Consider the following 26,994-nt stretch of genomic DNA (forward strand, 5'->3'; position numbering starts at 1 on the left):
AGACCCATTTGTTGATTTTTGCTTTTGTTGCCTTTGATTTTAGTGTCAAATTTTAAAAAAATCTTGGCTAGGAATGATGTCTAGGAGCTTACTCCCTCTATTTTCTTCTAGGATTTTTACGGTTCCAGGCCTTACTTTGAAGCTTTAATCCACTTTGAATTGATTTTTGTCTATGGTATAAGACAGGGGTCCAGTTTCATTCTTTTGCATGTGGCCATCCAGTTTTCTCAGCACCATTTATTGAAGACACTATCCTTACCTCATTGTATATTCTTGACCTTTCTGTCATAAATATATTGACCATACACATGTGGGATTATTTCTGGGCTTTCTGTTTTGTTCCTTTGATCTATGTGCCTGTTTTTATGTCAGTACCAAACTGTTGTGATTACTGTAGCTTTGTAATAAAGTTTGAAATCAGGAAGTGTGATGTCTCCAGCTTAGTTCTTCTTTCTCAAGATTGCTTTGGCTATTTGGGGTCAAATAGAGTATTTTTTAAAATGCAAAATACAGAGTTGAGATGGAAAGCAAGAAAAGGGGCTATTCAGATGCCTGGGAGATAAGGAGGGCTCATGCAGCACTGAGTGGGAACCCATGTGAGCAATCAAAGTGCATCCATGCCCAAAGGGCTGCAGCATCAGCGTCTACCTAAGAATAATCAGCTACAGTGGGAGTAATGCCTCCATCAAGGGAGCCAGCGGATGGCTTCTTTTCTAAAAGGACCCTGCAAGAAACAACCATGAAACCAACCCTGAGGACACCTTCACAACCTGGTGTGTGCCTGGGAAGGGTTCCCCTGTGGAAGGCTGTTCCAGTGAAGATGGCTCATAGGTCAAGAATACCATGTGCAAAAGGAAATCCAACGCAGTTAGTGTTAGCAATGACCACCACCTCTAAGCACTGTCAGGGGCTAGGGACCTTTTGAGGGCCTTGGGGATATGAATCCTCACAATAAACTACGAGGCAGGTACTGTGATCAATACATCCAGTTTATAGATGAGGAAAAGGAGGGACAGAGAGGTTGGGAAGCTTGCTCATAGTCATACAGCTAGCAAACAGTGGAGGTGGGACTCAAATCCACATAGCTTGGCTCCAGAGTCTGTGCTAAACTCCAGACACAGGCATGGATTAGACCACACCCAAGGAAGGACAGGCATTAGGGAAATCTGAAAGGGACTTAAAATACTAGGCTTCACACCATCTGCAAAAATAAACTCAAAATGGAATACAGACCTAAACATAAGAACTCAGACTGTAAAACTCATTGAAGAAATCATAGCAAAAAAGCTTCATGACATTGGATTTGGCAATGATTTCTTGGATACGATACCAAAAGCATAGGCAACAAAAGAAAAAACAGACAAGCTGGACCTCATTAAAATTAAGAGCTTTTGCACATCAAAGGACACTAACAACAGAGTAAAAAGGCAAGCAACAGAAATGGAGAAAATATTTGCAAATCCTAGATCTGATAAGCGACTAATAGCCAGAATATGTAAAGAGCTCCCCAAACTCAACAGTGAAGAAACAAACAAGCCAATTCAAGGATGGCAAAGGACTTCACTAGATATCTTTCTAAAGATGATCGCTAAATGGATCATAAATACTTGAGAAGATGTCCAATGTCACTAATCATTAGGGAAATACAAATCAAAATCTGAGATACCACTAGGATGGCTGTTATTCAAAAAATGCAAAAAACAAAACACAGAACACGTCAAGTGATGGCCAGCACATGCGGAAATTGGAACACTTATGCTGGTGGGTCTAAAATGGTGCAGCCACTGTGGAAAAGAGTATAGAATTACTTTGTGATCCAGGAATTTCAATTTGGGATGTGTACCCAAGAGAAGGGGACTCGAATAGATATGGTGATGGCTGCACAACAATTGAATATACTCAATGCCACTGAACTATATACTTCAAAATGGTTATAATGGGGACTTCCCTGGCAGTCCAGTGGTTAAGACTCTGTGCTTCCAATGCAGGGGGTGCGGGTTCAATCCCTGGGTGGGGAACTAAGATCCCACATGCTGTGTCATGGCCAAAAAAAAAAGTCAAATGGTAAATGCTATGAATTTATTGTATATATTACAACAATTGTATGTATATATTATAACAATTTTTTTAAAAAGCAGGTCTTTAAAAGTATGAGAGAAGGAACAGGAGCTGTGAAGTAAGAATAGACTTTTGTGAAGACACTGGAGGTCTAAAACTAATAGAAGTGCGAAAATAAAAAGTATGGTTATTAAATTGGAAAAGTAGTCATCTCAATGCACAGGCTAAGATATAGCCAGGGAAACAGCTTGGAGCGCAGGACAGAGAGAGAGATGAGAAATACGAGCGGGAATGAGGAGACATAGAGGACAAAGTAGGAAGCTCCCAGCAGGGTCTGGCAGGAGTCCCAGAGAGGAGACTGAAGAGGATGAGGAGATGACAGCTGAACATCTCCAGAACTGAAGGAAGCCCAGTTCCAGAGATGAATGAGCCCACTGCACTCCCAGCGGGAGGACATCCGATGGGACCGGAAGGAATCATGAAGAATGTCTATCTGGCTCGCAGTGAGCTGCTCCTGGCGGTTTTGTCCATCTCTCCAGGGAGGGGCTGGTCTAACCTTGCCCTTCCAGCTCTCTCAGTCTGCGACTTGAGGGGATGCTTGAAGTGGGAGGCACATATGAAGCGATCTTTATCAGGAGATGATGATCAGGAAACTAGGCACCAGGAATTTCTACATTATCTCATCTGACCAATTGCAGCGATCGTGAGAGGGTTCATAAGAACCATCACAGGAACCATCTCACAGGCGTGAAATTGGAGGCTCCAAAAATGGAAGCAAGTTGCTCAAGGTCAAATTCAGGGGTAGGATTTGACTTAGGCCTAATCCAATGTCAATGGACTCCCTATAGAGCCAGAGTGGGCCGCGTGAGGCAGAGTGCAGAGATTGGACAAACCGTCATCATTTCTGGCCCGCGTGGATCAGCGCTGCTCCCTGACGGGCAGCCTTGGGCGGGGCTCAGCTCTCAGGTTACCAGGAGAAAATGCCAGGATGGCCCCCTTCCCGCTGTCACCACCTCCTCAGCTATCCCCAGGCAGGCACGGCCTTGCCTTGATCATCAGAGGGGGCAGAAACAGGAGTCTAAACGTTCTTAATATTTCAAAAGCCCTCCTGGATAAGGCTGTTAAGTCTTTGCAGCTCAGACCTTTGAATGCTGCCCACAGGCAGCAGGAACCCCTGCAGCTTATAAAGATAGGAAGGGGGTCATGTGACAATGACCTCTGCCAAACAGCTTTTGAAACATCAGGCTGGGGAGGGGGGGTCATTAAAGAAGTCTTCAGTGGTAGAAGGCTTGGAACTATTTAGAGGCTATGTTTATAAATTCCACTGTCTCAAGTAATCATAAACTTCCACCCTCTTGCAAATCCGGAATACCTCAACTCCACATCCTGACCCATGGAATAGGCCTGCATGATTGCGTCTATGTGCCACACACACACACAAATACACACACACACAATCACAGGCACATAAACACAAACACACATTATCACAAACACAGGTACACACATGATCACACAGACACCAATGCAGACACAAATACTAACAGAGACACACAAACACACACAGATACACACACACACACACACACACACTGACACAATAGCAGCTGGAGACTGGGAGGGTGCAGAAGCTGTGGAATTAAGGATACTAGGGGGACAGATACTAGGGTTGGGCCAAGTCTTATCTGCAAAGCCAAGAAGAGGCACAGGACCAAGGGTCCTCCCAGGGGGGCCAGGCTTTGGCCAGGTTCTAGGTTTGGCATTTAAATATTAAGAAATAGACAGTCTACTCACGTTAACTGGAAAAAGGTTACACAGCTGTAAATACAGTGTGATCAGATTTAAAATATGTGTTGAGAAAAACAGGCTGGAAATATGTATACCAAATGTCAACAGAGCTTATCTCTTGGTGCTGATATAAAGGGATTTCTTTATACATTTCTGTATTTTTTAGCTTTTCCACAATAAACATCTAGATAAAAGATTTTAAAATGTCCCTCAAAATGATACTCCCTCAATACCAGGCTGGCCTCTGAGGAAGGCTAGGGGTGAGGGCGTGTGCTGGGGGCATGGGCAGGGGTGGTCCCCGCAGTCAATTGCTGCGTGGGCACCCGCTTCTGCCCAGCTGGGGCTAAGGGTCCTGGCCCTGGGCTCCACGGGCAGTACTCTGGTGGCTCTGAGCACGTGTGCGAGTGGACACGGAGCTGGGGCAGGCCCGGGCCAGTTCTGTACCCTCAGCCGGCAAGGCGCTCCCCCCTGGGGAACTAGAGGCCAGCCAGGAGCCTTCCGTCCGGGGGCCTGGACCATTTATGGGAATAGCTGGGGCAGGGCTCCAGCAGTCCAGAATGTCTGCTCCCCCTTTGCCGCCCAGGGCCCTTCTGGGCCAGTGCCCAGGCCTGGCCAGGCCTGCCTGCCACAGCAGGATGGGGGCCAGCTGCCCGGGCTGGACGGAGGACTGGCCTGGGCGCTGGGCAGTGCTGGGGCCAGAGCTCGGGGGCGTTTTAGCCTCTTCTTGTAAAGAGATGAAGACCCCCGAGAAGTGACCCCCCCTTGATTAGCAGGAAGCGAGGGAGCTTCCCCGTCCTTGTCCCTGGCTTCCCCTTGAGGGACACAGACGCAGATGGGAAGGCAGGACCTTTAATTGTATCCACAGGGAGACGGGGAGAGGGTTCCAGGTGAGGGGGCCTCTGGGTCTCTGGGGACCAGGCGGCAGGGGCCATGGTGGCCCGCGGTCCGTAGGACTGGCGAGGGGAGGGGGCAGGAGGAGGAGGAGGGGGCGGCTGGGGTGAGCGGTGGGAGCAGCGCAGGGCCCCTCCCGGGTCTCCTCTCAGGAGTGTCTCAGCTCCACCTCGGAGCCGAACTGGGGCCCGCGGTGGGGCCGGCGGAAGCTGTGGTGGCGGATGCTGAAGAGCCGCTGGGTGAGGCCCAGCGTGGCCACCAGCAGGGCGACGCCCAGGAAGAGCAGCACCCACTGGCCCACGCGGGCCTGCTGCTCCTCCAGGTTCAGGCCCAGGAAGTTGACGCGGCCAGAGCCCGCGAATGAGCCTTCCAGGCGAGCTGGGCGGGGAGGAAGGAGAGCGGGCGCTGGGCGGGGCCGGGCACGCCGCTGGCTCCCCAGCCCTGAGCGTGGAGGCCGGACCCCAGCCTGCCTTAATGTGGGAGGGCCCCAGCCCTGAGCGATCCCCGGGGCTGCCCTGGGGCCCAGGCGGGGTGGGTGGCGGTACCCGAGTTTGGCGTCCAGTTGTACTGAGGCCAGCCCAGCTTCTCCCCGTGCCGCCCGTTCTCCGTCACGAGCCAGTCCAGCAGCGGCTTGAAGTAGGTCATCATGGCGGCAGCAGACATGTTGGACTGGCCCGTGATCAGCCGCATGGCTTCGGGCCACGGCTGACTGAAGCCCAGCTTCATGGCATCCCTGGGGGAGCCCCAGGAGGGGAACCGAGTCAGAGGGACAGGCTGGGAGGCTCCCTGCCCCCATCCCAGTCTCACATCGGCTCTCTCTACCCCACCTCCCAGCCTCCGCTCCCCGCCCCCCGGACTGAGAGGCCTGGGCAGGTCTGGGGCTCTGGGGAAGTGGTGACCCAGGCCAAGGGCATGGTAGGTGTTCCCGGAAGAGCTCCACCGGGAAGCAGGTCATCATGGGGAGGACAGGGGTCAGAGCAAGGCCAGAGAGACTCACGCCAGGAGCTTCCCGGCCTCCTTGGACTGGTAGATGTCACACTTGTGCAGGGGGCCCTGGTGGCCTGCCGCCTGACACAGCGCCTGGTGGAACTGGAACTGGATGATGAAGCTGACGAAGTACCTGCAGGAGGGCAGGAGGGGCCTGGGGCGGGGGCTGGGGGCAGTGCCACCGAGCCCCAGCCACCCTGCCTCCCGCTGCCTGCCATGACGTCAGGATGAGCCCGTCCTGGCCTGCAGAGTCGTCCAGGCCTCCTTCCCCGCCTCCCACCACAGAACTGCCTCTGCGTGGAGCATCTTGGGAGGAGCCGCTGAGAGCTCAGGATGCTCATGGGCGAAGCGGGGTGGGGCAGAGACCATCAGAGATGTGGCAGGCTGCTCTGGACACAGAAACGATGTCTCTGTCTCTGAAGTGTTGCCTACAGGGTCATGCATCTGACTGGGTAGGGAAGCCAGCCCAAATGACCTCCTTTATCCCAAAGCAGTGGGAATTCCCTGCAGAAGTCTGCTGGTCAAGGAGGAGCAGCCTCTCTGAATGTGGGGAGGTTTTGAATATCGTGAACCAGCAGTGCAGGAGGGAAGGCTGGGCACAAGTCACGTGCACTGTCTTTCCTGGCCTTTCCTGTATGTGCTTTGCCAAGGCTGCTGGTCAGAATCTGGAGGGTGATCCCTTTGCCCGCTCCCTCCTGGAGAATTATCTGTGCTAAGCCCAGAAGCTAGCTGTCACATGGGCCGGCTTCTGTGTGAAAGTGAGTGCCAGCTCGGGAGCTCAGAAACCTTTTGGGAAGGTGGGCGGAGGGTCTCTCTGCAGGTCACCCTGGCGCATTGGCTGGTCAGGCCGGCGTGGAGGTGCCCTTGATTCTCCTTGGCTCCCTGCTCCCCCCACTGCTCCCTGGAGCCTCTGAGTAGACTTTCTCTTCCTTCCTAGACTTGGGCACAGAGTTCACCCACCTCATGCTTATTTATTAGGTCCTGACTGTGCTGACATTGCATCAGGTGCTGGGGTGGAAGGCTGGGCATGGTTGGCATAAGCCCTCCTTCACTGGCCTTCCAGGGAGCACAGGGGCCCTCTGCCCCAGATATCCCTGCCTTGCAGGAGGGCTCCAGCTCCTCTAATCACCCTTCCCAGCCCCCAGCCAGTGCCCCCCTGCAGCACCCAGAGGGAGAGGGCGCATGCATGTGGTGGCTGCATGACTAATGGCACTGCTGTGTTTCTGCATTCCATTTAAGACAGTGATTTAATGATGGTAGGTTATGGCCACCAGTTCCCAAGCGTGTTCTGAATTAAGACTGTATGCTAAGACGTGAACTCTTGCAACAGGATTCCACAGGTGGGGAAGCTGTTGCTTGCAGCGACGGAGGGATTTACTCAAGGGAACAGTCATGGAGATGAGATTTGAACCTGTACTGTCTAATCCCAAGGCTGTGACCCTATACCCCTAACAATACGGTCTTCCATTTAGCTGGGCCTCTAATCCTAGCTCTAGTGGGTAGAAGGTATCCCCAGTGCAACTCAAATTATGTCACAGGAAATATGTTCAATACATATAAGGGAACAGAATGCTGTAAAAATGAGCAAACAGTGCTCAGGGCATGGTCTGGCCGTGGGTCATGGTTCATGTTAACTAACCAAGGTCTTGTAACCATTAGTCGGTTATAGTGAAGTTTCTGTTTTCAACCTGGAGGGTGGGGGCTCTCATGGTAAGAGTGAAACAATGTCAGTCTTGGTTACAGGTGAGTGGCCCAGACACAGTGCGAAATGCACGGGTCACCAGGTCGCCCTGATGGTAGCTCCTGGAGCAGGTAGCTCTTGGAAGGGGTAGCAAAGGTGTCTGAACACCACGCGGAGGCATTGCCCCTCCTGACGCCCTCCTCCCATTCCTGTTACCTGACATAAGGCACACTTGCAGGAATGTGGAACTTGGCCCCTGGGTCAAAGTCATCTTGAGATCTGGCCAGTGGGGGACAGACCCCCTGGTACTTCAGCCTGTGGAGGAGGAAGACACATTAGAGGGAGCGTTTGGGGACAATCAGCACTTCCTGGTGGCTCAAATGGTCAAGAATCCATCAAAAATGCAGGAGGCCTGGGTTTGACCCCTGGGTTGGGAAGATATCCTTGAGAAGGGAATGTCAACCCACTCCAGTATTTTTGCCTGGAAAATACCATGGACAGGGGAGCCTAGCGGGCTACAGTCCATTGGGTCACAGAGAGTCAGACATGATTGAGTGACTAACACTTTCACTGTTTGGGGAGAATCAAGACAATATGGTGCCTGCCCTGGGCCTGTGTTGACAACTCCTGCAAGATGTAGCTGTGCCTTTGTGAGTCACTGCCCCCAGGTACCCCATTGCTCACACACACACCATTATATACCATACATACAGACACCCCAGGTGCACACAGGCAGGCGCACACACACACACACACACACACACACCACTAGACATTATACAGGCAGACACACCAGGTAAACACAGACGCAGGCACACACACACACACCTAGATATCATACACACAGACCAGGTACACACAGATGCAAGGACACACACAGACACACACTTACATACCACACAGACACACCAGGTACATACAGAGGCGCGCACACACACACACACACACACACACACCACTAGACATTATACAGGCAGACACACCAGGTAAACACAGACGCAGGCACACACACACACACCTAGATACCATACACACAGACCAGGTACACACAGATGCAAGGACACACACAGACACACACTTACATACCACACAGACACACCAGGTATATACAGAGGCGCACACACACACACACACACACACACACACCACTAGACACCATACAGGCAGACACTCCAGGTATACACAGACGCAGGCACACACACACACACACCTAGATACCATACACACAGATCAGGTACACACAGATGCAGGGACACACACAGACACACACTTACATACCACACAGACACACCAGGTACATACAGAGGCGCACACACACACACACACACACCACTAGACACCATACAGGCAGACACACCAGGTATACACAGACGCAGGCACACACACACACACACCTAGATACCATACACACAGATCAGGTACACACAGATGCAGGGACACACACAGACACACACTTACATACCACACAGACACACCAGGTACATACAGAGGGCATACACACACACACACACACACACACACACCACTAGACACCATACAGGCAGACAGACCAGGTACACACAGATGCAGGGACACACACAGACACACACTTACCTACCACACAGACATACAGACACAGGTGCCGGCACATACCCCGTGGAGACCCCGGCCCACACCCCACAGCAGGGCTTTAGAACCTGAGGCTCCACCACTCCTGGTTGTAGTTCTCCTTGGTGACACTTCCGTCGAACACCCTCCAGCGCCACTGGTCGACGAGGAAGCTGAAGGGGATGAAGGCGATCTTGTCAAGTGCCATCTTCATCAGAAAGTTGATGTCCTCCTCTGCCAAGAGAAGATAGTCCGACATCAGATCCAGGCCTGCCTCCCGCCATGTCCTAGCAGTGGGCTGAGTGGGTGTGCGGTGGGTGGAGTGGGTGGAGTGGGCAGGGTGACCTGCTTTTCCCTGGGTCCTGTGACCCGCCTCTTGGGATGGGTTTTCCCTCCTGCTCTCCCTGCTGGCTCCCCATGTTCTGTCCTGGTGCTGCCTGTGGCCCATGGAGCCTCCTCTCTGCCTCCCAAGCTCGCTGCCCCTTCTCGGCCCCTCTGGCCGCCTGGATCCCCCCGTTCCTCGCTCACCGTAGCCGCCGTCCCCGCTGCTCAGCAGGTTGATCTTGTGCAGGTGCGTGGGGGTAGACACAGAGAGGGCCAGCACGTCCCCAATGGCCTCGTGAAAGCCAGGGTTGGCTCCCTCCCGGAAGGTCACGGGCAAGTCCTTGTACTGCATGAAGTACTGAATGTGGCCCATTTCGTGGTGGGCCACCACCAGGTCCTCCATGTTCACCGAGGTGCACTGCTTGATCCTGGAACACGGGGGTGGGAGAGAGACAGTAAGGAGCCCTGGGGCAAAGGCACCTGCCAACCCTGTTGGCAGAGCAGACCCCCAGGACTGCCACATGCAAGGAATACAGCATCATGGGGAGGAAAACCAAAAGGAGCAATGGAGGCAATCTGGGAAATGCCTATTTCCCAATCTGGGAAAAGCACAGTCCTCCAGGCCATCCCCCTGCCTCCAGCTCCCCAAACACCTCGAGCCTGCACTGCTGTGTGTGTGGCTTTCTGCTGTGTGAGGTATGTGCTCTGGAGGCATGGGGACCCTCAGTCACGGTCAGTGACTTTCTAGGACATGGGTCCTGTGATCCCTCTTCTCACGTTCTGTCTCTCCCTAGTCTCAGGTTTCCTGAAGGAAACAACAGTGTCCGGGCTCTTCTGCATTCCACGTGCCCAATGCCAGCAGGCAGATCACCCCAGGATTTCTCAGGGCCAGGAATGACGGGACATCTGCCGAGCTGTCTGAGCAGGGGCTTCACTTCCCCATCCGTCTTTTGTGAGCCGAGGAAATTCACCCTTGGATCTAACCAGAGCTTTTCAGCTCAGTGGACCCTTTTCTGTCGTCCTATGGCTAGGGGAAAGAGCTGCCCCAGTGACAATGCAGTTGGGGTCTGCCCACCTTCTGTTAGGACTCCCTATACAAGCGAGGTTCCCCAAGGAGCCCTCACCCCTGAGATTCTGTCTGCGCCCAGCCCTGAAGCTCTGGTCTCCATGCCTCTGAAAGAAGAGCCCAAGGCCAGGTGAGCCAGTGAACCTGCCCGCTTTGTTCCAGGACCTCTGAGTCCACTCTTCTCATCAGAGATACTTCACCATCTCTGCCACTTCTCCCAAGAGGTGGAAACTTCTTTATCTTCTTTTGAACCTGGGTTGTGACTGGTTGAACCTTCTGACTTGCTTTAGCCCATCAAATGTGGCAGGAATGACCTATCTCAGTTCTTGACTAACTTAGTCTTTAAGAGATCTGGCTGCTTTTGCCTTTGCTCTGTGGATGCTGGCCACCAAGTAAGAAATCTGACCACCTAAGGCTGCCACCCCATGAGGCTGTCCAAGCTCTCCTAGAGAGAGACGTCCGACCAGACCCTAGCTGCTTCAGCCACGCCAGCCCGGGCACCCAGCATGTGAATGCAGGAGCCCATGTGAGCGTCCCTGCACCCGCACGTGCCACACAGAGAAAAACCGAGGAAGGCGGCCGACAGCCAGGAGCACAGCCCCAGACCGAAACCCCGCTGAGTCATGCCAGCCGTCTGCAGTCATCAGAGCTGCCCCAGCAGAGGTCTCCACCACTGCAAGGCAGGACGAGCCATTCCACTGTGCAGTGCCTGAATCCCTGGCCCATAAGATCACGAGCAGACTTCCCTGGTGCTCCAGTGGTTAAGAACCAGCCTGCCAATGCAGGGGACACAGGTTTGACCCCTGGTCTGGGAAGGTTTCACATGCCACGGGGCAACTAAACCGATGAGCCACAACTACTGAGTCCACACTCTCGAGCCCGTGAGCCGCAACAAGGGAAGCCACTACAGTGAGAGGCCGACGTGCTGCAGCTGGAGAGGAGCCCCTGCCTGCCTCAACGAGAGAACGCCCTCGCACAGCCACAAAGACCCAGCCTGGCCATAAATACATTCAAAATAATAATTAAAAAATCATGAGCATAGTCAAATGGTGGTTTTACAGCCCTGGGTTTTGGGCTGGTGTGATACACAGCAGTAACTGAAATACTGTCCACCAATGAAGACAGCTCCTGAGCCCTGTCAGAGGTGAGTAGATCTGTGTGATGTGAAGCCCCCACGCCCCCGTGTGTCTCCCTGTTTCAAGGCACAGGCAGGAGGGAGAGGGTCCGCTGTGCACAGGGCCTGCCCGAGAGGGAGGCTGGCTGGCAGTTCACACAAGGCTCATCCCCAGGACTGTGAGCTGGAACTCTGAGCTGATGCAGCTGGTCAGCACTCAAGGAGACCCTTGTGTGGTGGATGGGGTTCCCCTGCCACAAGCTGGTGGCCACGCTGAGGCCAGGTCCACCTCTCCAAACCCTCCGCCCCCACCTCGGACTTGGACTCGTCTCCTTGGCCTCTGGGCTCAGGACCTGCACCCCGGACGCACCTGAAGTCCTTGCCGTTGAAGAAGTCCCAGGCGGAGGCGTGGCACACCACTTCCCGCCCATCGGTCGGCTTCTCCAGCATCGACTTGTTCCAGAACTCGGGGGGCATGGGCAGCAGCCCGAGGGAGGTGAAGAAATTGTCTGCTTCCTTAAACATCCTTAGGGGTGTCCAGCCCTGCAAACAGACGGAGCTCTGCTGAAGCTGGGGACGGTGGAGATGGACTGTGTGCCACTGGGGGAGGGCCCTGGGGGAGGGCCAAGCTGGAAGCAGGGGGCCCTCTCCCCCTGGGGCAGGGCTCCCCGCCCCACGCCCTGGGGCCGCCCTGAAGGAGCAGGGGTGCAAGGAGGGGGCCAGTGCGGACCTGCTTTATCATGGCCTCCGTGGCATCCATCTTGGGGGCTGAAGGGAAGGGTGCCACCAAGTCATAGATGTTGGACCAGCTCTGTGCCCACATGTTCCCTGGAGGCAGGTAGAGGATGAGATGCAGAGAGAGGGGAGACAGTGTCGTGTTTTAGGCTTGGCACCGTTGCACAGTGTGAGGGACCAGATCCCAGTCCTGCTGATCATAACCTGACCAGCCACTGCTGTGTCCTGTCCACATCATCTGAGGTCAGTTTACGCAGTCGGCTGGCAAGAACCACCCTCCTGAGACTTCCTTGGTGGTCCAGTGGTTGAGAATCTGCTTTCCAATGCAGGGGATGTAGGTTCGATCCCTGGTCAAGGAACTAAGATCCCACATACCATGGGGCAACTAAGCCTGCACACAACTAATGAGCCTGAATGTTCTAGGGCCTGTGAGCCCCAACTAGAGAAGCCTGTGTCACAGCAAAGACCCAGCACAAAACCAAAATTAAAAAAAAAAAAAAAAAAAAAAAAGGATCACCCAACTGCCCTCCTTTAGGAGAGGTTGATGCCTCGGCATTTAGGGCAAGATGAGAGTAAAGAAGCTTTCCCAAGTGGCTCAGATGGTAAAGAATCTGTCTGCAATGCTGGAGACCCGGGTTCCATCCCTGGGTTGGGAAGATCCCCTGGAAAAAGGAATGGCAACCCACTCCAGTATTCTTGCCTGGGAAATCCCATGGACAGAGCAGCCTGGTGGGCTACTGTCCATGAGGTTGCAAGAGTCAGGCACAACTGAGCAACTAACACCTTCATGGCCAAAGGAGACTAAGTTTGAGCTGACGTCAAGTGGAGCCTATGGGTGCAAGTCAGTGAGGGTCAGAGTGAGTGAGAAGCCAGAATGGGATGGGGGCGCAAGCTCTGCTCTGAGCCCAGCTCCCAGGCCAACAGGCACCTGCTTTCCTTCCTGGGGTCTGTGTTTCTCAGCCAATGAGCCGGCATTCTCTGGTCTCACCACAGAGGGACCAAGGGTGGCTGGTCTCTTGAGCTGCAAAGAACTAGACCCAAAGCTGGAAGGGGGTCACCCTAATGATCTGTAAACAGTGTGTGGCCCCATCTAGTCTCCCTGTTCACAGTGAGGAGCCCCCCAGGAACAGGGCCCGATGGTCCAACAGACACAGGAACCCAGTGGCTTCTACTTGCCCAGTCCCTGCCACCCCTTGCTGTCTCCAACTGCCCACTTCATGCACTCAGGGCATCTGAGTTTACAACCCCTGGAGAATGAGGGTCCCCAGTGAGGGGACATTTCACATGCTAGCAAGGTAATACTCAAAATCCTTCAAACTAAACTTCAACAGCACATGAACCGAGAACTTCCAGATGTACAAGCTGGATTTAGAAAAGGCAGAGGAACCAGAGATCAAACTGCCAATGTCCATTGGATCATAGAAAAAGCAGGAGAATTCCAGAAGAGCATCTACTTCTGCTTCACTGACTACTCTAAAGTCTTTGACTATGTGGATCACAACAAACCGGAAAATTCTTAAAGAGATGGGAATACCAGACCACCTTACCTGCCTCCTGAGAAACCTGTATGCAGGTCAAGAAACAATAGTTAGAATTGGACATGAAAAAACAAATTGGTTCCAAACTGAGAAAGGAGTATATCAAGGCTGCATATTATCACCCTGATTATTTAACTTCTATGCAGAGTACATCATGCAAAATGCTGGGCTGGATGAAGCACAAGCTGGAATCAAGACTGCTGGGAGAAATGTCAATAATATCAGATATGCAGATGATACCACCCTTATGGCAGAAAATGAAAAGGAACTAAAGAGCCTCTTGATGATGGTGGAAGAGGAGAGTAAAAAAGCAGGCTTAAAACTCAACATCCAAAAAACTAAGATCATGGCATCTGGTCCCATCACTTCATGACAAATAGATAAACAATGGAAACAGTGACAGACTTCATTTACTTGGGCTCCAAAATCACTGTAGACAGTGACTGCAGCCATGAAATTAAAAGCCACTTGCTCCTTGGAAGAAAAACTATGACAAACCTAGTTTTAAAAAGGACAAACCATATTAAAAAGCAGAGATATCACTTTGCTGACAAAGGTTCATACAGTCAAAGCTATGGTTTTTCCAGTATTCATGTATGGATGTGAGAGCTGGACCATAAAAAGTAGGCTGAGAGCCGAAGAAGGGATGCTTTCAAATTGTGGTGCTGGAGAAGAGTCTTGAGAGTCCCTTGGATTGCAAGGAGATCAAACCAGTCAATCCTAAAAGAAATCAACCCTGAATATTCATTGGAAGGACTGATGCTGAAGCTGAAGCTCCAATACTTTGGCCACCTGATGAGAAGAGCCAACTCACTGAAAAAGACCCTGATGCTGGGAAGGATTGCAGGAGCGTAGAGAAGGAGAAGACAGAGGATGGGATGGTTGGATCATCAACTCAATGGACATGAGTTCGAGCAAACTCTGGGAGATAGTAAAGGGCAGGGAAGCCTGGCGTGCTGTAGTCCATGGGGTCTCAAAGAGTCTGACACACCGGAGTGGACGACAGCAACACCCTCCCAGCTCCTTTGCCTGAACGTTGTGTCTACCCTTCTCTCTCCTGACATGACCACTTTCTCCAGTGGTCAGAACCTCTCGCCCTTCAAGGCTTTGTTCACAGCCCCCTCCTGGGGAGGCCTTCTCAGCTCCCACTCCCAGCTCCCTCCTCACCCTCATGCTGCCTGGTGCTGTGACCTGGGAGGCGGTCTCCCCAGGACAGGCCTGTGAACTCTGCGCACTGCCCCATCCCTGGTGACCGGGGCCATGTGGATCCATAGCAAACGTGGCACCAAGCGCAAGTAGGGGCTCTTCTTCCTGCCCCCAACCCGCACCCCACTCCTGCCCTAGCAACATTCCCCTGCCCCGAGCTCCAGTGTCCCCTGCAGACCCTCCCCAGTCCGCCCCCTGCCCTCGGACTGCGGCCCGCCTCGCTGGCGCTCACCGAGCAGGTGGGCTGGGATGGGGCCCTCCAGGTTGATGACCTCGGGCCCGTAGTGGCGGTGCAGGGCCCGGCGCACGTAGGCGTGCAGGTTCAGGTAGAGCGGCTGCAGCTCCTGGAACAGCTGCTCCAGCTCCTCCTCTAGGAAGGGCATCTCGTACATGGACCTCCAGGAGTCCCCGCCATCCTGGTAGCCTGCGGGGGTGGGGGTGGGGTGAGGCCAGGCTCTCTGAACACCTGACCGTCCCTGAGCACTCCCTCCTTCAGAGACTGCCCCCCTCACCTCTCAGGTCTCAGAGGACCCCTCTGAGGGCCCTGCTGACCCTGCAGGGAGCACTCACCATTGAGCCTGGCGGCCTTGTTGGTGAGCTCCACGTATTTGGGGAAGAAGGGAAGGATGGACCGCCCCACATTGTCACGCCAGCTCTTCCACGCCCAGGCCAGGTCCTGATAATTCCGGGATGTGGCCATCAGCTTGGTTAGATCTGGGCAGGAGGGGTGGGATGGCTTGAGCCCCTAGCTCCTGGCTCACCTCCCACCTCCTCCAGAGCTGGGAGAAGACAGGAAGGGGCAGCACAGGTCGGGGAAACTGGAGACAGGCTGGTGCCCTTTCAGTGCGGCTTACAGGTGCTAGGCCGAAGCTTGGTGCTGCACGGACGTGACCTCAGGCAACTACAGGGCTGCCACAGCCCCGTGAGGGGTGCCCTTGACCCTCTTTCCACACAAGCCGTTGGTGACATGGCTGCGTCTCCTAGCCAGGAAGTGGCCAAGCTGCGGCACAAACCCAGGGCCCAGGCCCCGGAGCTGCTGCTCCCCATTTGTCCCCTGCCAACCCCTCCCTGGGAGAAATAGCCTGCAGGTCAAAAGATGGGGGTTCTTGGTCGGTTTCCTCCTGACCTCTCTCCATCTGTGAGATGGGGATAATGCCGGCCTGGGGGCAGGACGACCCTGAGCAGGGACTGGTCCTCCTTCATCTCTGCGTCCCCGCAGGCCCAGGGTGCCCCGCACACATTGTAACTGAACCGCCTGAATAACCGCTGTGCGGGCCAAGTACAGACAGCTACTTGAGCACCACCTGGGATCCGTGTCCTGTCAAGGCCATGCCTGGATGAGTGGCCTCCTGGGTTATGGGTTACATGGGGCTGACGTGGCCTTCGCAGAGCTGAGATGAGGAGGCCATGAGCATGTGGGTCAGGTGTGAAGGGGGCCCCGCTTCCTGCCTGACCTGGCCTGAGACGGAGGCCTGCAGGGATCCACCCCTTGCTGACCTGCACTCTGTGCTGAGATGTGCTACGCGCTGTCCACTTTACACAGAGGAAGTACATTCAAGGTAATTTTGTTTGGGAGAAAACACATTTTGAGAAGTTTTCATCTGTCCTCTGCTGATGTGAGTGTTCTGTTGGGGGATGCTCTTATTGTTACTACCAGCAGCGATCCGACAGCCCAGCCCCAGATCAAGGGGCTGAGTGATGGGGGTGGAGGCCACATTCCCTCTAACACTTGTCCATAAACAAACACACGCACGTGTATATCCACCCCCACTTGCGTGCCTACCCACATACACAACCCCCAGGCCAAACCATGTCCTAGGAAAACTGCTTCTCTCTCCTGTTTATTTTCCATTTCCCTTTCTATTTGTGATTGTTCTAAAGTGGGAGTTGGGCAGAGGCCAGGAAGAGACTGTTTCTGGGTGGAGATTCCTCAGGAAAAATGTTTATGTCTCTGGCTCCCTGACCCTGAGAATGGGGGGCGATCGGTCAGAGGGGGCCAGGGGTGTCTCTGTGTGCAGGTACTGGTGTGCTGGGACTGAGCTCCTTTAGAAGGGGGAAGGTAAAGAAGGACCGGCCTCTTCCTCTCCTGTGAGAGGAAGAGGACTAGCCAGAGCTGGTCCATTCCTGCCGGCCTTGGAGGGAGTGAGGTGGGAACGGCTTCTGCAGGCTGAGGCTTCACTTTCTGGGTGGGGTGGGGGCCAGGGAGGAGTGCGAGGGGAGTAGGTGCCTAGAGGGGAGTCCAAGCCCCTGAGAGAAACATTTGAGATACACCTGCTCTGAAGGGCGGAGCGCAGGGTGGAGCAGGGGGCGGGCCCCGGGCTGGCTGGGGGACCAGTGCAGAGATGAAGCCGGGCTGGTTCTCAGCAGTGGTGGAGAAGCCCCATGGGTGGAAAAGAAGGAAGCGTGTTTCCTGGGTATGCTGGACCCCTGACTCAGAACTGAACACCGCCCTTTTGCGGCCAGCACCCCGGCCTCCCCGGGCCTCCCACTCACGGCCCACTGAGCTCACCAGGCTCGAGTCGCAGGCAGGTGCCGTTTTTGTGGCACACGGAGGCCACGCTGTAAGCGGTCTCCATGTCCAGCAGGATCTGGTTGTACTGCAGGGGGAGCAGAGGGGCAGCGAGCTACAGACCCGGCCTCCTGTTCCTCGTGCGGGGCGGAGGTGGGAGTGGGGGGTTGCTGGGCTATGGGCTGGGGAGGGGGCTCCCAAAGCCCTCCTTTCTCAGCGAGTCTGGGGGTGTGCACAGAAGTGGCGGAAGTCAGGACTTGACAACTTGAGGCAGGGGAAGCAGCATGAAGGCCACATGTGGCCCCTCGAGCTGGGACCCTCTCCTGGCCTGGGGTCCCCCACCCCCTCTCCCCACCCTGCCCTCCAAGTTTCCACCTCTTCCAGCTCCTTGACGGGCAGTGCCGCCCGCTCTAGATCCTGAATCTTCTTTATTATCCGCTTCATGGTGGCATTCTGCAAGTTGGTCACGTCGAACTTCCTGGCCCAGGTGCCGTACTTGACGGTGTGGTTTGCCATCTGTAAGTTCTTCTCCATCTGCAGGCACAGGGGGAGCCGTATCATGAGGCCCAGGAGCAGCTCTGGAAAGGAATCCTAGGAGGAGCTACCGCGCGGGAGTCGAAGAGGCTGGGTGTCGGGGGGCGGCTTTATCAAGTTGCTGCCTTTGCCCATAAAGACCTTCCGCAGCCCGGACTGTCTGTGACGTCCTGTGTGCCCTCAGCCAGCAAGACATCGCGTGGCAGTGGCAGAGAAGGAAAGCCCACCCCGTATCCTGAATGCTGTTGGGACAGAGGCAGCTTGGCATTCTCTCTGTGGCCTCTGAGCCTCAGGGTCCCAGCTGTAAAATGGGAATAAGGTCACTGGCTTTGCAAGACTGTTGAGGAATACACGAGGCAACAGATGTCGAGTGCCAAGGAACAGTGGCCAGTACACATGGGTCTTCATGAAACGTTAGTTCTCTGTGGCTCACCGTGGTTATGATCTCTGCTTGGCCACACAAAGGCAGAGGGGGTCGAGGTCGGGGGGCAGATGTAGCCCTCGCTATGGGTGGCACACAGGAGCCTTCAGTCTTTTTAAAAACTGACTTTGGCATCACTTACTTCTGCACAAATCATTCCGTTACCAACAACAGATTGTTAACGAAAGACAACCTGTTTAGGCACTGGCTGTGTGCCCACCCGAACCTGAAATCGGACACTTTTCAATACGCCACAGGCACTTTTCACAAATTCTGACAGCACCTCCCCACTGGGGTGATGCTGGGGATAAGATGGCGGCCTGCATCGCCTTGGGTTTCAGAGGTCGGGCCCTGTGGCAGGAGGAGCCCCTACCAGCAACTTGCTGTTGTCTGTGCTGATGTTGGTGCTGTAGTTCCAGTTGGCCTCGGCATACTCGTTCCACACCACCTGGGATCTCCGGTCATATTCCTCCACAAACTTGCGGGCCTCGGCCTCGTCGGACACCAGGTCTGCGGGACGGAGCAGAGGGACACAGACAGGCCTCCCCTCGCCCTCCCGCCGCGGCCCGGGCCGCCCCGCCCCGCCCCCCAACCAATCCCACTTGGGCTCTGGGCTTTCTTCGGGCTGCTGGTTGTTGAGGGGTGGGTGGTTGAGTGGCGGATGGTTGTCTGACTGCTGCTTGTTGCCTGGCTGGTTGTTTCCTGGTTGACTGTCACCTGGCTGGTGGTCCCCTGGCCGGTGGTCCCCTCACCGGGGACCAGCAGGGGGCGCCCACAGCAGAGCAGGAGGAAGAGGAGCAGACGAGGCAGTCCTGGAGCAGCCCAACCATGGCCCATGGCCGCAGCAGAGCAGAGCCCTGCAGCCCCCGCCCCCGGCCAATAAGAGCGGAGCAGGCAGTGTGACCTCATAGAGCAGTGTGCCCGCCAACCAGCACCCCCCCCCTCCCCGGGCCTCAGATCTGGGCACGCCCTCCCCAGGAGGCTGGAAAGATGTGCCCATTCTACTCCAGGGCCCTGCCGAGTGCTCAGGGGGCTGCCTGACCCTCCAGGCAGGATGCCAGGGCCTGGCTGGACAAGCTGATCGGTAACTGTGAACTGGGAGCCTGGGTCCCGATCCCAGAACTGAGAACCCGCAGCACCCTGCCCCAGGCTTTACCAATGCCCTCTGGGTAATTGTCGGGCATCGGCGGGCGCCACTGATACTCCGGCCAGCCCAGGACCTCGCCGTTCTGCTGGTTCTGCTCCTCGAGCCACTGTGTGACCGGCTGGAAGTAGCTGAGCAGCGGCCTAGCGTCCAGGTTGTCTGAGCCGACCATGTCCTTCAGCACCTCCTGCCAGGGCCGTGAGGAGCCTGCCTGCAGCAGCGCCCTGTCAGGCAGAGTGGGTGCTGTGGGCACAGGGCTCTCAGGCCAGGATCCATGGCTGCTGCCCTGGGCCACCTGCTCCACCTCTGGCCACTTCTCTCCCCACTGGGTGGCAAGAATGGCAGTGTTAAGTCTCAGGGCCTAGGAGCTCTGTGAAAGGGGGACGTTTGTCTTGCCCCAGGCCAGCCAGAGGGGCTTCCCAGGTGGTGCTAGTGGTAAAGAACCTGTCTGCCCGTGCAGATGTAAGAGATGTAGATTCAATCCCTGGGTGGGGAAGATCCCCTGGAGGAGGGCATGGCAACCCACTCCGGTATTTTTGCCTGGAGAATCCCTTGGGCAGAGGAGCCTGGCAGGCTACAGGCTATGGGGTTGCAAATCGGACAAGACTGAAGTGACTTATCATGCATGCCAGCCAGAAAGCCCACTCAACAAGCAGTTGATGAGACAAAGAATAGGAGGGGGAGTGGAGAAGGGCTCCCTCCACTGGCGTGGTGGTGGTGCCCCCACCCGATACACCCTTCACCGAGCTCTCCCCTCGCCCCCCAAAGTCCCCACACACCGGAGCTTGGCCCCCGCCTGGGTGGACTGGTAGATGTCACACTGGTGCAGGGGGCCTTGGTGGCCCGCTTCCTTGCACAGCGCTTCGTGGAACTGGAACTGCAGGACAAAGCTCACGAAGTACCTGCAGGCACAGGGTGGGTGTGAGGGGGATGGCAAAGGCCCCCTGCCTGGGGCCCAGCTAGCTTCCACAGGGCAGAGGCTGGATCACGGGCTGCCTTGGGGGAGAACTGAGAACCAAGCTTAGCTTAGAAGAGAGGCCCACTCGAATTCCAGGTTGTGGGGTGTCCAGGGGAGTATCAGGACAAGCCTGGGATGTGGGGGCCTAGTGCAGGGGGAAGAAAGTAAGGTGTGCCAGATCTGGGGGCAATACCTGATATATGGGGTCACATTTGGGACGTGAAACTTGGCTCCAGCATCAAAGTGGGTTTCGTTTCGGACAACCGGAGGACAGATCCCCTGATACTTGGTTCTGGAAGAGGATGTGGTTAAGTTGTCTTAGGACCCGAGGGTTGTACACAGGCTGATTTTCCCTTTGCAGAAAAGGCTGCCAAGCAGGCATTCCCACTGGCCATCCCTCCCCATCCTGGAGAACTGGGGATGACCACCTGTTCGAAGGAGTTTTAGGCAGGAAAGAATGCCCTGAGGAGGAGGGGGGGAGGTGTTCCTGTAGAGGAGGGAGGCAGGGGCAGGGTATCCGGGAAGGTGGTGAGGGACCCTGGGATGAGGCCCCTCTCCATCCCTCTTTGCTCACCGAAGATACCACCAGTCATAGTTGTAGAGGGAAGCGGGGGTTCGCCCACTAAAGACCCCCCAACGCCACTGGTCCACCAAGTAGCCAAAGGGCAGGAAGGCAATTTTTTCCAGTGCCATCTTTAACAAGTAGTTGATGTCGCTCTCTGTTGGGAGATGAGATAAGAGAGAGGTCAGAGGGAGAGGGGGAATCCAGTTGGGACAGGGGGCCCTGGGGGAGAGGCCGGCAGGGTGGGCAGATGCAGAGAAAGGAGTGCCAGCCTTTGGGACCACGGAGTCCTGCTTGGAAGAGATTGCTTGGGCCATGGAGCTAGGACTCAGGGGAGTCCCAAGCTTGGGAGTCCCAAGCACGCGGGAGCTTGAGGCCTGGGTGGATCCCCAGACCTGCTTGACGTGGGGCAGGGAGGCAGAAACAAGAAGGGAAGATGGGAGCAGCGACTAGTGGGGTCCTGCTGGGGGACCCAGTGGGGTCTGGGTGGGCTGGGCTGGGTCCTCTCCACCCCCACATACCTGTGTCGTTGGCGACCTGGTCCAGCAGGCCGATCTTGTGCAGGTGTGCAGGAGTAGAGACGGAGAGGGCCAGCACATCCCCGATGGCCTCATGGAAGCCAGGGTTGGCGCCTCGGCGCAGGGAGACGTGCTGGTCCTTGTACTGTAGGTAGTACTGCACGTGGCCCATCTCATGGTGCACTGTGGACAGCTGGTCCATAGTGACCCGCGTGCACTGCTTGATCCTGGGGCAGGGAGAGGGTGTGCGTGAGGGCGAAGGATGGGCAGGACAGGGACCAGAGAACACACGGGGAGGCTGGTGCCAGAGGGAAAGAAGCCAGGCGGGCACTGTCCCGGGCTTCCAAGGAACTGGTGCGAACAGGCAGACCTTCACCCTGCCCCAGCCCTCGCCCAGCCTTTCCCCTCCATTCCAAGGTACAAGGCTAGCTGCCTGTCAGAGCTGCCTAGTGAAAGCAGCCTACTGGCAGCCCTGGAAGAGACCCAGACTCCCGGCCGGTCTCGGAGCTGTGGTAGAGGTGGGCCTGGGAGCTGGCTTCCCTGTGGCCCGGCTGCCCGGCCTTTGGGAGAGCCTTGCAAGCCGCCTCCAGCATCGAGACCTGAAGTCCTTTCTGTTGTAGAAGTCCCAGGCGGACGCGTGGCACACCACCTCCCGCCCGTCGCTTGGCTTCTCCAGCATGGATTCTGCCCAGAATTCGGGTGGCATGGGCAAGAGCCCCAGGGAGGTGAAGAACTCCTCTGCCACCCGGAACATGTGTGTGGCGTTCCAGCCCTGGGGGTGGAGGGGTGGGGGGGCACACTCGGGTCAGGGGCCAGCTGCTGGAGCCCACCCCGGCTGCCCCGGGGGCACGTCTGGGATCCCCCACTCAGGTCAGTTCCCTGCTCACAAACAGCGCCTCTGCTCCGCAGCCTCCCTTCCCAGAGGCCGGGCCCCTACTGGCTACTGGATAAACAAAAGTGGCCTGCTGCTCACTGCCCCCCGCCCCTCCTGGCAGGGTCCTGAGGGAAGAACTGGCACCTCAGCGCGCACACAGGCCCCAGCGCACGGCGGGGACACACACTCCAGGCTGCGCCTCCTCCGCTCCTCATGTCTGCCTCCCTCTCGTGGCCCCCGCCCGGACCTGACTCCAAGCTTACCTTCTGCACCATGGTGCTGGTGACATCAAGATTGGGCTTGTCAGGGAAGGGCACCACCATGTCGTAGACGTTCTCCCAGCTCTGGGCCCACATGTTCCCTAGACAGAGGAGGGGAGCCGACAGCTTGGCGCCCAGCCCAGCCAGTGCCTGCTTCCCTGGGCGTTACTGAGCAGCACCCCTGGTGTCTGGACCCGGGGCACTGTGGGGCCACGGCCCGCCTGACTGGCTCACACAGCAGTCCCACCCACACTCCCGAGTGCTCGGCGTTCCCTGGGGCTGGCAGAGGCCAAGGTGCCCAGGTGATGCGGCTGGGGTCCTTTCTGACAGGGCCAGGTCCCTGCCCTCCCCCAACCTTGACACGGGTCCACGGGGCCGGCTTTCTGGGGCATAAAGTGGGGCTCTTTCTCCTCCTCCACTGGAGCTAGAGCCTTCAGGGTGGCTCCTGCCTCTGCAATTCACTGGCGCTCTGCCCTGTGCCACGTCCCTCGTGCACCCTAAGCCCCCATCTGAACAGGAGTGATTATGAGAAGGATCACCGACTGTATGGGTTCACGTGCGGGCGAATGAGCAATGCAATACTCTGAAAGGTGAAACGTGATGAGGCTGACCCTGGCCATGTGTGGAGGTGAGGCCAGGCCCTTACCCAGCAGATGAGCCGGGATGGGTCCCCTGAGGTTGATGTATCTGTCCCCATATTGGCGGTGCAGCGCGCGCCGGACGTAGGCATGGAGGTTCAGGTAGAGGGGCTCCAGCTGCTGGTAGAGGCGCTCCAGATCCTCCGTGAAGGTGGGAGAGTCATACCAGGAGCGCCAGTAGGCCCCTGTGTCCGAGAAGCCTGGCGGGTGGCATTGGGGGTGCAGTTCAGGCCCCAGGCTCTGGCACCTCCCCCCCAGCTATCACCTGGCCATTCTCCCAGCTCAGGGCCAGTGTATCCGCCTGCTCACTGCAAGGGAAAGCTTGGGGGTTACTGCTCTCAATTTTCTAACTACGGTTGCTCCAACTCCAGCTAAGCAGATCCTGACACATATGAGCCCTACAGCTGGGAGGAGTGCCAGGAGGGGCAGCGTGGGGCTGACGGGGCTAAAGCCCAGTGTGGCCACCCACCATCTGTGTGGCCTTGCACCAGTGTAGGGAGGCATCGTAACGGCCACCCTGTGTGTTTCGGGGCCCAGTGGAGACAGAAGACGGGAGGGTAGTACCCACACAAAGGCCGGGTGGGTGTGCTCACCATCCTGCTTGTAGGCCTCGTTGCTGAGGGCAGTGAAGTCCTGGTATAGGGGCTTCAGTGGGATGCCCGCGGCATTGTGCCAGCCCTCCCAGGCATACAGCAGCAGGGCGTAGCTTCGTGAGGAAGCCAGGATGTTGGTGAGCTCTGAGACACAGGCGGGCAGGGTCAGTTCAGAGACTGCTGCCTCGAAGTCAGCAATATAGGAGGAGGTTTGTAAGGAAAGCCATGGCGGGGGGTGGGGGAGGGGGGAGTCTAAGCCTGTGGAGGGCTCTTGGGGGGATGAGAGGGCCCATTAAGAGAAAACCAGGTGGCGACAATGAAGGCCAGTTGTGATGGGAGAGGAAAAGCACGTGAGGGTGAGGGTGGGGTCGGGGCTGGAGGCTGGAGATTCCAGAAGTCGGTCGGCCTGGAGGAGCAGGGTGTGGGGGCATGAGGCACTCTGGTTCTAATCAGAGGTTCAGGCCTTTGGGTTTACCCCCTCTCTGCAGAAACGTGCCATCCTCCTGGGGGCCGCGGGGTGGCGGGGAAGGGCAGGAAGCCCCGGAAGACAGAGACAGGAGACTCAGGCCTGTTACCTGGGTCCAGGGACCAGCAGGGGGCAGTCTTGTTGGGGAAGCAGACCTTGGCGGTGGAGTAAATCCTGCTCATGTTGCTTAGCAGAGCGTTGTACTGGGGAGTTAGAGTTGAGAAAATGTTAGTGATGAACAGCCCTCGGAGGTAATCTGGCGGCCCCCTCCTCTCTTTTTCTGGGAGAAACAGGGGAGATGCCCCTAGAGGGGGATGTGGCTTGGACAAGGCTGCCTTGTGGCACTCGGGGCATATCTGAACGTGAATGGACGGGTTTCGCTACCACTGGAGCGCGCCTGTGGAGATGGGAAACTGGCGTCCTGAGAACTAGGGAGCAGGGTTCAGTTCTGAGCTCGGCCACCACCTGACTGAGACGAAATCCCTCTCATTCCCTGGCCTTGATACCCTCTCCACCTTTCGGAGGAAACGCTTAAACCAAACCACCTATGGAGAAACTTTGAAAACCTGTTTCATCTTTAACTGTTTACTTGAATTTTGCTTTCTACTCCATGACACTTGCTTTAATATAAAGTAACTTCTCTCACCTCCTCTCCAGGGAAATCAATACTTCAGGAATCCTCCCTGCTCACAGGGGCTTCCCCTGCAGTCAGGGCCAGTAGAGGTCCTGTGGTCCCTCCTGGCCGGACAGCCCCACCTCTCACCATCACCGTGGGCACTGCGAGGGTACCGGGCGAATTCTGCCTCCACCCCTCAGGCCCACCTTCTGCCGCTTCTCTAGGTCCAGGTTGGCCGGGCCCAGGGTGCGCACGGCCCCGATGATGCGCAGCAGTGTGGGGTCGGTAAAGTTCTGCCAGATCGGGTCGAACAGATCCTTGGCCTTCTGGCCCCAGGCCTCTGAAAACTCCTGGCTGAGCAAGGCTGCTTCCTCCTGTGGGCACCGGGAGGGCACGAGAGGGTAAACAGGGGAGGCCATGGCGCTGGGGCAGGGGAGGAAGGTCAAGGGCTTCTGGAGGCCGGGGCTGGTGGGAGCACTGCTCCCTTCAACTGGGCCCTGGGGGTGAAGAACTGGGGCGGGGCGGTCCTGCCTCAGGGAGGCGGTGGAGCAGAAACGCGCCATAAGAGAGGCAGGGAGAGGAGAGGGTGATCAGACAGCGATGAGCGGTGAGAGGCACAGGGAGCGAGGGGAAGGTGGTGCGGCCAGAGAGCGGGGGAGCACCCAGAGCACAGCGGGCACCCTCAGCGAAGACCGCCGCGGATCCAGCCCGGCGCCGCCGCCTGGGAGGACTCGGGGTCAGAGTGGCCGGCCTCATCCATTCGGTTCCTTATTGGGCAGGACCATGGGCCCAGCACCGGGCCGGGGAACCGACTGCCTGTATGCTGGGACCGCTCTGAGATTGGGAGAGGGGGTAGCTGGAGAGGAGGCAGGCGGGCCCCGCCCGGACCCCGCGGCTCCCGGGCCGGGGGCGCGCGCGCGGGGCGGGGACTCTCCGCCCCCCAGCGCCCGGCCGCCGGGCTGTGATTGGCCGCCCGGGCCCCGCCCCCGCCCCGGGCCCGCGCGCCCACCTGGCGCCGCGCGTTCTCCTCGGTGATGTTGGTGTCGTGCGCCCAGCTGGCGGCCGTGCTCTGGAACAGCACCTGCTCGGCGCTCGAGTTGAAGCTGGCTGCGAAGATCTGCGCCCCGGCCTCGTCGGCGGTAAAGTTCCCCGGCTGCAACGCGGGGTCCAGCGCCAGGACCACGGGCGGCGGCGGCGGCAGCAGCAGCAGCAACCGCAGCAGCAGCGGCGGCCACCGGCGACCCGACGCGGCCCCCATGGTGCGGTGCGCAGCGCAGCCCCTTCTCCCGCGCAGCGCCCGCCCTGCGGGTTATAAAACCCGGTCGCCGCCGCGCCTTCCGACACACCCCCACCTCCCCGCCCTGCCGCGCTTCCTCCTCTGCTCCAAAGTCCCCCGGCCGCCGCGCGGGCCTAACGGAGTGGGGCGGGGACCGAGGCTTCCTGGCCCGCCCCGGGCAGGGGCACCGGACCGAGGAGTGGCCGAGGCGGTCCCCGGCGAGATGCAGCCGGGGTGGGGGTGGGAGGGAGTAGCGGACGGGCCTTAGGTCAGGCTCTCGCAGGGGAGGCTAGAAAGGAGAACCCCTCCTCCTCCAACACACCCACACACACACACAGACACCCCACACCTATGAAGCTGAGAGACCCAGCAGTTTGCTGGAATACCCCAGCCTGCCGGCGTGCCCTCCCCTTCCATCAGCCTCGGTGCAGGGACCCGGAGCCCAGCGGCCTCTGACGCTCAGTCTTCCAGCCTTACCGCCCGGGGCTCTCTGGGCTCGGAGTGACAAGGTGGGGGAGCTGTCGCTAGTGCCGCGAGACAGGTTTAATGACCGTGACCCGGTCCCGCTTCTTCACGAGGCCTTGGGGGCAGAGGGTGTGGCCCGCAAGGGTGGGGGAAAGCCTAAGCTTCTGCAGGCATCTGGGCGGAGG

The 26,994-nt window shown here is 57.0% G+C and overlaps 2 protein-coding genes across 5 annotated transcripts in view; one reads left to right on the forward strand and one right to left on the reverse strand.

The window, feature by feature from the left end:
• Window positions 1-4,679: 4,679 nt before the first annotated feature.
• Window positions 4,680-26,341, reverse strand: LOC110140476 (angiotensin-converting enzyme). Of its 3 annotated transcripts, XM_070479537.1 has the most exons (25): window positions 26,078-26,341; window positions 25,275-25,442; window positions 24,562-24,655; window positions 23,987-24,130; window positions 23,402-23,593; window positions 22,759-22,856; window positions 22,221-22,393; window positions 21,625-21,848; window positions 21,116-21,260; window positions 20,735-20,833; window positions 20,363-20,485; window positions 19,596-19,807; window positions 18,813-18,949; window positions 17,860-18,018; window positions 17,485-17,572; window positions 15,546-15,689; window positions 15,208-15,399; window positions 12,227-12,324; window positions 11,867-12,039; window positions 9,521-9,744; window positions 9,082-9,226; window positions 7,622-7,720; window positions 5,735-5,857; window positions 5,283-5,470; window positions 4,680-5,115 (listed from the first exon to the last, which is right to left on the reverse strand). In XM_070479537.1, the coding sequence occupies exons 1-25, from the start codon at window positions 26,324-26,326 to the stop codon at window positions 4,886-4,888; spliced, it is 3,921 nt and encodes a 1,306-aa protein (XP_070335638.1). In that variant the 5' UTR covers window positions 26,327-26,341; the 3' UTR covers window positions 4,680-4,885. The 3 variants fall into 3 exon arrangements, with proteins under 3 accessions (XP_070335638.1, XP_070335639.1, XP_020754572.1); XM_070479538.1 differs by lacking the exons at window positions 22,221-22,393; window positions 23,402-23,593; window positions 23,987-24,130; ... (1 more) ...; window positions 25,275-25,442; window positions 26,078-26,341 and having other exon boundaries at window positions 22,759-22,854; XM_020898913.2 differs by lacking the exons at window positions 19,596-19,807; window positions 20,363-20,485; window positions 20,735-20,833; ... (7 more) ...; window positions 25,275-25,442; window positions 26,078-26,341 and adding an exon at window positions 19,042-19,323.
• Window positions 26,242-26,994, forward strand: part of CYB561 (cytochrome b561) — a 33,063-nt gene continuing 32,310 nt past the window's right edge. Inside the window, exon 1 of one of the 2 annotated variants that reach the window (XM_070479541.1) lies at window positions 26,242-26,327. The gene's annotated coding sequence lies outside the window, so the exon portion shown is untranslated. The remainder of the gene's footprint in view (window positions 26,328-26,994) is intronic. The other variant, XM_070479544.1, reaches the window with a different exon arrangement.

This window comes from Odocoileus virginianus, chromosome 17, assembly GCF_023699985.2.
Source record: "Odocoileus virginianus isolate 20LAN1187 ecotype Illinois chromosome 17, Ovbor_1.2, whole genome shotgun sequence".
Lineage (NCBI taxonomy): Eukaryota > Metazoa > Chordata > Mammalia > Artiodactyla > Cervidae > Odocoileus > Odocoileus virginianus.